General features: G+C 49.5%; 1 protein-coding gene across 1 annotated transcript; it reads right to left on the reverse strand.

Annotated features, from left to right (window-relative positions):
- Positions 1-400: 400 nt before the first annotated feature.
- Positions 401-3,911, reverse strand: LOC103627070 (receptor-like protein kinase 5). Its single transcript, XM_008647400.3, has 2 exons — positions 1,211-3,911; positions 401-1,095 (listed from the first exon to the last, which is right to left on the reverse strand). Exons 1-2 carry the CDS (start codon positions 3,834-3,836, stop codon positions 611-613), a joined length of 3,111 nt encoding a protein of 1,036 aa, XP_008645622.2. The 5' UTR covers positions 3,837-3,911; the 3' UTR covers positions 401-610.
- Between the last annotated feature and the right edge of the window lie 6,061 nt (positions 3,912-9,972).

Here is a 9,972-nt window from a genome sequence, read left to right on the forward strand (position 1 = left end):
CAGCAAACTAACATAATATTAAGCCTTGAATTAAAGTGCTACTTAACTATCGCAACAACAATCAATAAGTAGAAGTAAATTAGGTGTAGAGCTAATTGTTTATAACCGGCTGTAGAGATTTGTTTCCCCGATTTCAATCAATAAGTAGAAGTAAAGGTCCAGAGCTAATTGTTTATAGCCGTCTGTAGTGATTTGTTTTCCCAGTTTTGTTGGGTTCGTGTTTTTGTTTAGGACTAGTTTTGAAACTTAAATCTCCTCCGGGATTCCCTAGGGTTGATGGGAAAATGAGCTAATTTTTCACTCAATCTCCGAGAATCCGGAGAAGATTTAAGTTTTCAAACTAACCTTTAACGGATCTTTTATTCTTAGAAATAAAAATCGCAGATTATGACTACATAAGTTACGAGAAACCAAATCTATGGTTTTTGTTTAGAATATATGCAATGACCATCGTATGAAAAACTTAAATTGAGACACTTACTTTTAGTAAATCCCTAATTTGTCTATCGTCTTCATCGTGTACACGCAGCACATATTACGGGAAGCCACAAAAATTTACATTCGAGAAATATTTAACGTCATACCGAAAAAGTAAAGTTAAACTGAAAATTTAAACAGGATGGGCCACGAAGTTGCCGCTCTCCTCGTCGCCACCCAAAAATGATCCGGCGTCTAACGATCTCTTGGCAACTTGGTGACGACCTTGCTTTCCCTTGGGCAGATGTCCCAGTTCGACGCCGCGGTCGTCCTGGCACGCGCCGGCAACGCTGGCGGTGCGGTCGTACCGGGCAAGTTGCTGCAGGACTTGCTTCATCGACGGCCGGGACGGCGCGTCGTCCCCGGTGCACATGACCCCGAGCTTGAACATGGCCACGGCGTCGTCGATGTAAACGGCCCTGTCCTGGATGGTCTCGTCCACGACGTCGTGGAGAGGGTCCCCCGCCTTGTACCTCCGCCACGCCCACTCCACCAGGCAGCAGTCAGCGGCGTCCTTGCTGCTGTCGTTGGCTACCCTCCCGGTCGCCAGCTCCAGCAGCACCACGCCGAAGCTGTACACGTCTACCTTCTGGTTCACCTTGGCGCCGCGTCCGTACTCTGCATCCAATTCCAACCATAGCAGATCAGCAGAGTGTCGATTCATTTCAGCCTCCTGAGAAGACCAGAAGGGTTGGCCGGCTGGTGACTGCCGCACGGCCGATTAAGAACGCACCTGGAGCCATGTATCCGAAGGTGCCACTGACGGCGGACACGGACTCGGGCTCGCCGGACTTGAGCAGGATCCGGGCGAGCCCGAAGTCGGCGATCTTGGCACGGAACCCCGGGTCGAGCAGGATGTTGCTGGACTTGACGTCCCGGTGCATGATGGGCTGCGCGCACTCGTCGTGCATGTAGCTGAGCCCCCTCGCCGCGTCGATGGCGATGCCCAGCCGCGTCGGCCAGTCCAGCGCCGCCGTGGCCGCGTTGTCCTTGGGGTGCAGCCACCGGTCGAGGCTGCCGTTCTCCATGTACTCGTACACCAGCAGCTTGGTGTCCTCGCTCGAGATGTAGCAGAGGAGGCTCACGATGTTGTTGTGCCGGATGTCGCCGAGGATCTTCACCTCCGTGTCGAACTCCCGGTCGAGCTTCTCCTCGGCCTTCCCCCTGCTGCACAGCTTCTTCACGGCCACCACCGTGCCGGCGCAGCCGCGCCCGCGCCCGCGAGCGGGGAGGTGGACGCGGTACACCTTGCCGGAGCCGCCGCTGCCGATCACGTCCTCGTCGCGGAGGTTGGTTATTAGCACGTCGCACTCGCTGAAGTCCAGCTTGCGGAACGGCATCATCTTCCACGACGTCACGTTGCACCGTTGCTTCTTCCGCCGGACGATGAAACACCCGACCGCGCCGACGAGGATGGCGCCGGCGACCACGGAGACGAGGATGATCAGCCCGATTGACATCTGGCTGTGGCGGCGGTAGCGGCACGCCGGGAAGTTTACGTTCGGGTTCACCGCGGCGCAGAGGCCACGGTTTCCGAGGAACGACCGGTCGTATGCTGGGTTCTTCAGCGACTCGGGGAGCTCGCCGGTGAGTTGGTTGGAGGAGAGATTGAGGAAGCTGGTATGGAGGTCGTTGAAGTCCTCGGGTATTTCTCCGGTGAGCTCGTTGCTGGAGAGATCAAGGATGGTGAGCACTGGCAGCAACCCGATCCCAGGCGGAATCGCTCCGGATATCTGATTGCTGCTTAAGTTCAGGTAATTCAGGCGTTGCAGCGATCCGATGGAAGGCGGAATCGCGCCAGATATCGTGTTCCCAGCGAGGTTCAGCTCGATGAGATTGGCTAGCCCCGACATGTCCTCCGGCAGAGTACCGGAGAACTGGTTGTTCCCCGCCTTGAACGTCTTCAGCCCCGGTGCGGAGGTCGGCACGTCGCCGGAGAATCGGTTGTTCCCCATCTCGATCCGTGTGATGTTGGAGGATATCGCACTGGGCATAGTGCCAGTGAAGCTGTTGTTCTGGATCATGACAGTCGTCAGGACTGGGAACCCCGACCATACCTTCTCGGGGAACTCGCCGGTGAAGAGGTTATTGTACGCCATGATGTTGTTCACCGTGTCGCAGTCCGCGAGGTTCGCCGGGAAAACGCCGGAGAAGCTGTTGTTGAAGACGACGAGGTCGTAGAGCTTCCTGTTGAGGCAGAGGGTGTCCGGGAGCTCGCCTCTGAGGAGGTTGTTGCTCACTTCGAGGTTGGCCAGCGGCGAGTGTTTCCCGAGCTCCGGCGGGAGGGGTCCAGAGAGCCGGTTGTTGAACAGCCGGATATCGGTGAGGTTCGGGAGAAGCCCCACGCTCGACGGAATCGGTCCGGTGAGGTTGTTGAAGTACAGGAAGAGCAACGTCAGGTCCCTCAAATCGCCCATGCTCTCCGGTATGGTTCCGTTGAGCCAGTTCGAGGAGAGGTCGATCTCTTGCAGGCTCACGGCGGTGATGTCCGGCCCAATTGCACCGGTGAAGCTGTTATCGTAGAGGTACAGGATCTGAAGCTTCTGGAGGCTCCAAACCCACGCCGGGATTTCACCGTGAAGCTTGTTTACGCTCAAGGCCAACGTCGTCAGCTCAGTGAGCGACGACAGCTTGTCGGGGATGCGACCAGTCAGGTTCATCCCCGACATCCACAGTGTCTGCAGCTTCGTCAGCTTCCCGAAGTCGTCGGGGATGGGGCCTGGCACGAAGGGGTTATTTGCCAGAGTTAGCGTCTCGAGCTCGCTGAGGCCTGCGATAGCCGAGCCCGGATACGTCCCGTCGAAGCTGTTGGTGTCAAGAACCAGGGACCGCAGCTTCGTGAACGCGGCAATCGCCCGGGGCACACTGCCTGTGAAGCCATTGCTCGACAGGTTGAGGTGCTCCATCGCCGACGACAGCCTGTTGATGTCAGCTGGGAGGGCACCGGAGAATCGATTGTTGGAGAGGTCAAGGAACCGAGCAGCCGAGCAGCTGTAGAGCGCTGTGGGGAACTGGCCGGTGAGTTTGTTGTAGGAAAGGTCGAGAGACGACAGGTTCTTGAGGTTGCATATGGAAGCAGCTGGGACTGGAACTGGATTGGCTATGCTGAGGTTCTGGAAGGACAGGGCGGACACTTGGCCGTTCACGCACCTGACCCCTGCCCAGCTGCAGTAGGAAGCGTTCTGGGAGCTCCATGAGCTGAGAGCAGATGGGCTGCCCCAGCCTTTCTTGATTGCTAGGAGTATTGCTAGCTCGCTTGCGTCAGTGATCTGCGCCATGGATTGCGAGCTGGAGTTGGAGGTGACGAACACTAGTAGGAAGAGGAGTACAAGATAAGAGTCAGCCATTCTTGTCGTCATGAGGGGTGTGTTCTTGACGATCCGGATATATTGTGGGTGAACTTCTTCATCATATAAGAAGAGGCCAGAGGGTAGTGGGCAGTGGGCACGGCGCATGCGGCAATAAGACAACGACCAGCGACTGCAACAGTCAAAGTCTTCGCGCACATTGATTAGTGAAAGTACTCTGATGGAAAATTTGTTATCTAGCACTAGTTTCTGGATAGCCGGTTTCCGTGACCCTTCTCATTCAATTATTACTTCTCGATCCAGGCTAAAGTCTTACTACAAGACACAAGCATGTAAAAATGTAGTTAAGAGATAATATATATAAGATCGCGAAGAGACGAGCTATTGACGAAGAGCTCTTCTTTTGGATTATTTTTTCACTTATCCTCTATAGACCCCTCGAGAGATAGGGTATTAAATGATATTCACAATGGTAGTTTCATGCACTATTAATAATAGTGTGGCACATCACTATTTTAGATGTGTATATTTGTGTGTGCCTAATAGGCTGTCCCAAAACACATAATTTCTGGCACGGTCCAAGTCTGGCACGTCTCAACCTAATTGTGGCCCTGTGCCAGCACGACCCAATATGTGGGCCGTGTCTGGGCCTCAAGTCAAGCCCACAGACCGGTCTAGCACGATCCATTTAATAAGGCCTATCGAGACCCACTAAACAAAGACTCAATATTTAACTAAGGCCTATCAAAGCCCACATGATCGACACAACTTGGAGAATCTAGAGCTTCAATATGACTTCGAGAACTAGTACTCAATAAGGATAGTAAATAATGATGATGGTCATTGTATATGTATTTTATATGATCGTATAGTACTTAATTAAACACTGAACAGAGAACTGAATATTATTTCTAAACTAGTTGTACTATTTTTTCTTTCTGACCAAAAGTTTTTAATGTGCAGCCACAAAACATCTTAGTTTTATTTTGGTCATATATATTATATATATATATTATACTTTTATTTATGTATTATTGTTGTATGTATATGGCCGATCTAACACATTAAGACATTCCGGGCTATTTGGACCGGCCTGGCACACATAACTAATTGTAGACCGTGCCGTGGGCCGATGACTAGACCCATGTGCTGGCACGACACGACCCATTGAAAGGGAAATAGGGTTTAACCTTTTCCTATAAATAAATTTTGGTGGTTGAATGCCCAACACAAATAATTGGACTAACTAGTTTGCTCTAGATTATATATTTTACAGGTGCATAAAGGTTCAACACAAACTAATAAAAAGATCAAGTTAGGGTTCAAAAAGAAAAGAGCAAAAGAAATCGAAGTGTGCCCTGGTCTGGCGCACCAGGACCGTACAACTCTGAACTCTTCACCTTCGGGTTTCTCCAGCGTCGCTCAGCTATAATTCACCGGAGTGTCCGGTGCACCAAGCGGAGCAACGGCTACCAGCGCAACGGTCATCCGCTTTATTTTATTCACCGTGTCATCCGCTTTATTTTCTTGGTTGATTTGTTTTCCCCTCCCTCCCGGACTCAGATTTTATTCTAACGCTAACCTCGGCTTGTAGTGTGCTTAAGTTTATAATTTTCAGATTTCGTCTATCCACCCCCTCTAGGCGACTTTCAATTGGTATCGGGGCCCGATACTTCATTTAGAGTCTAACCACTCGAAGTGATGTCGGTAGGATCCGCCAAGAGGGAGATGGAAACCGGCGACAAGGCCACAAGCCACAGGAAGGCTCCATTAAGGGAGTCTGGCGCCAAAGGAAGGGAGGAATCACCTCCCCGCATCAAGTCGCATCGGAGTGGCGACAAGAAGAAAAAGATGACAAAAGTGGTCTACTACGAGACCGACTCTTCGTCGCCCTCCACCTCCGGCTCCGACTTCGCATCCGTCACTTCTAAGCGCCAAGAGCGCAAGAAGTTTAGTAAGATCCCCTTACGCTATCCTCGCATTTCTAAACGCGCACCTTTACTTTCCGTCCCATTAGGCAAACCACCATTTTTTATGTGGAGTGATAAAATGAGGCATCACCTAACCTCACTCCACGCAAGTATATGGGATATTGTTGAGTTTGGAGCGCAGGTACCATCCATGGGGGATGAAGGCTACGACTCGGACGAGGTCGCCCAAATCCGGCACTTCAACTCCCAAGCCACTACTATACTCCTCGCCTCTCTATGTCGAGAGGAGTATAATAAAGTGCAAGGGTTGAAGAGCGCCAAGGAGATTTGGGACGTGCTCAAGACCGCGCACGAGGGAGATGAGGTGACCAAGATCACCAAACGGGAGACGATCGAGTGGGAGCTCGGTCGTTTCGTCCTCAACCAAGGAGAGGAGCCACAAGCTATGTACAACCGGCTCAAGACCTTGGTGAATCAAGTGCGCAACCTCGGGAGCACCAAATGGGATGACCATGAAATGGTCAAGGTTATTCTAAGATCACTCGTTTTTCGCAATCCTACGCAAGTTCAATTAATACGTGGTGATCCTAGATATAAGCTAATGTCTCCCGAGGAGGTTATAGGAAAGTTTGTGAGCTTTGAATTGATGATCAAAGGCTCCAAACAAATCGTCAACTTGGAGCAAGGCGGCACCTCCACACCCGAGGTGCAACCCGTCGCATTCAAAGCGACAGAGGAAAAGAAAGAAGAGACTACATCAAGTAGGCTCCCCATCGACGCCTCCAAGCTCGACAACGAGGAAATGGCACTCATCATCAAGAGCTTTCGCCAAGTCCTCAAGCAAAAGAAGGGGAAAGACTACAAGCCTCGTTCCAAAAGGATGTGCTACAAATGTGGTAAGCCCGATCACTTTATAGCTAAATGTCCTATGTCAAGTGATAGTGACAGGGGCGACGACAAGAAGGGAAAGAGGAAGGTGAGAGCACCTAGAGGGGGGGGGGGGTGAATAGGTGATCCTGTAAAAACTTAAAACTTAAAGACACAAAACTTGATTAAGTGTTAGCACAATTAAATCAAATGGCTAAGGACCGAGCTCTTGTGAAACACAATAGGCACAATGAGAACAAACACAAGAGACACGATGGTTTATCCCGTGGTTCGACCAAGTACAACACTTGCCTAGTCCACGTTGTGGCGTCCCAATGGACGAGGGTTGCACTCAACCCCTTTCAAGTGATCCAAAGATCCACTTGAATACCACGGTGTTTTTCTTTCTTTCACTATATCCCGTTTGTGAGGAATCTCCACAACTTGGAGCCTCTTGCCCTTACAAATGATGATCACAAAGAAGCACAGATGTAAGGGAGGGAAAAGCAACACACACAAGTCTCAAAAGCAACAGCTCAAACACGCACACTAGTCACAACTTGAGCTCTAAGTTCACACACAGAGTTCTCAACTCAAGAGGAGCTCAAATTACTATCACAAAGAATCAAACGCGCTAGAATGAAGACTTGGTGCTTAGAGATGATCAAATAATGCTTGGTATTCTCCTCCATGCGCCCAGGGGTCTCTTTTATAGCCCCAAGGTAGTTAGGAGCCGTTGAGAGCAATCCAGGAAGGCAATTCTTGCCTTCTGTCGGGTGGCGCACCGGACACTGTCCGGTGCAGATTGCTTTCCTATTCTGGCGCAGCCGACCGTTGAAGATTTGGAGCCGTTGGCGCACCGGACACTGTCCGGTGCACAACAGACAGTCCGGTGCCCCCATCAGACCGTTGGCTCGGCCACGCGTCACGCGCGGATTGCGCGGCCGACCGTTGGCGCAGTCGACCGTTGGCTCACCGGACAGTCCGGTGCACCACCGGACAGTCCGGTGAATTTTAGCCGTACGCCGTTGATCACTTCCCGAGAGCGACGACTTCGCCGTGGATGGCTCACCGGACAGTCCGGTGCACCACCGGACAGTCCGGTGATTTATAGTCGTACACCGCCGTCGAGTCCCGAGAGCGGACTGTTCACCGAGACTGGTCCTGGCGCATCGGACACTGTCCGGTGCACCACCTGACAGTCCGGTGCACCCAAACCAAAACTGCCTTTGGCTGAACACAGCCAACTCTTTTCCAAATTGTTTTCTCCTGTTTCTAGCACTTAGACACAATACATTAGTCTTCAAAACAATGTACTAAGTCTAGAAACATACCTTTCACCTTGATTTGCACTTCTTTAGTCTTTGACACAATTTAACACTTAAACCATTTGTGTTGGCACTTAATCACCAAAATACTTAGAAATGGCCCAAGGGCACATTTCCCTTTCAATCTCCCCCTTTTTGGTGATTTATGCCAACACAATAAAAAGCAACACATAGAAGTGCAACGTCAATGCAAATGAGAACAAGAATTGCTTTTGATTCAAATTTGGCATATTTGGATCAACCTTTGCCACCACTTGGTTTTGTTTTTGCAAATCAACTTCAATTTCCTATCTCTAAGTCAAACACACTTGTTGAGGCATAAAGATAGGTATTCCAAGAAAAATTGATCAAAGATTCAAAAACTCCCCTTTTTTATAATCAAACATTCTCCCCACAGGAGGCCAACTTTTGACAAAAAGAGACACTTAGAGTATTTTGACAAAACAAAAGTTCTAACTTTACTATTTTCAAAATTCTCAAGTGGTAGCTGATCCATTTGCTTTAGCCTTAATTTCTCCCCCTTTGGCATCAAGCACCAAAACGGGATCATTTTTGGCCCTTTTAACCTCATTGCCTCACCAAAATCTTCAATGAAGAGTAAAAATGGCAATAGGAGCATGGAGATGAACTTGGAGTAAGTTACCCTCTCATCGGAGTGCAGTGGAAGTCTTTTATGGTCCAAGTCCACCTTTCCCTTTCAATACACCTGTGAGACTAATTTAAGAAAACTCAAGCACATGGTTAGTCTCAAAGGATCAAGTTGTAGCACATCTCCCCCTAAATATGTGCATCACTCACACATGGACTTTTGAGGTCCGGGGATTGCTTTGTACAACTTGATTTCCATAATTAAGCAACAAAATGCATAAAGGAACATGATCAAAGGCATAAAACACATGTATGCTATAAATCAATCCAAGTTCCACGAATCTAGGACATTTAGCTCACTACGCAGCCTACAAAAGGTTGACTCATCTAGAGGCTTGGTAAAGATATCGGCTAGCTGGTTTTCGGTGCTAACATAAAACACTTTGATATCTCCCTTTTGCTGGTGGTCTCTCAAAAAGTGATGCCGGATGTCTATGTGCTTAGTGCGGCTGTGTTCAACAGGATTATCCGCCATGCGGATTGCACTCTCATTATCACATAGGAGTGGGACTTTGCTCAGATTGTAGCCAAAGTCCCTGAGGGTTTGCCTCATCCAAAGTAGTTGCGCGCAACACTGTCCTGCGGCAACATACTCGGCCTCAGCGGTGGATAGGGCAACAGAAGTTTGTTTCTTAGAACTCCAAGACACCAGGGACCTTCCTAAGAATTGGCACGTCCCTGATGTACTCTTCCTATCAACCTTGCATCCAGCATAATCGGAGTCTGAGTATCCAATCAAGTCAAAGGTTGACCCCTTTGGATACCAGATCCCGAAGCAAGGCGTAGCAACTAAATATCTAAGAATTCGCTTAACGGCCACAAGGTGACACTCCCTTGGATCGGATTGAAATCTAGCACACATGCATACGCTTAGCATAATATCTGGTCTACTAGCACATAAGTAAAGCAAGGAACCTATCATAGACTAGTATGCCTTTTGATCAATGGACTTACCTTCTTTGTTGAGGTCGACATGTCCGTCGGTTCCCATTGGAGTTTTTGCGGGCTTGGCGTCCTTCATCCCAAACCGCTTGATCAAATCTTGCGTGTACTTCGTTTGGGAGATGAAAGTCCCGTCCTTGAGTTGCTTCACTTGGAACCCAAGGAAGTAGTTCAACTCGCCCATCATTGACATCTCAAACTTTTGAGTCATCACCCTGCTAAACTCTTCACAAGACTTTTGATTAGTAGAACCAAATATTATGTCATCGACATAAATTTGGCACACGAATAAGTCACCATCACAAGTCTTAGTGAATAAAGTTGGATCGGCTTTCCCAACCTTGAAAGCATTAGCAATTAAAAATTCTCTAAGGCATTCATACCATGCTCTTGGGGCTTGCTTAAGTCCATAGAGCGCCTTAGAGAGCTTACACACGTGGTCGGGGTACCATTTATCCTCAAAGCCAGGGG

The sequence above is a fragment of the Zea mays genome, chromosome 5, assembly GCF_902167145.1.
Source record: "Zea mays cultivar B73 chromosome 5, Zm-B73-REFERENCE-NAM-5.0, whole genome shotgun sequence".
Lineage (NCBI taxonomy): Eukaryota > Viridiplantae > Streptophyta > Magnoliopsida > Poales > Poaceae > Zea > Zea mays.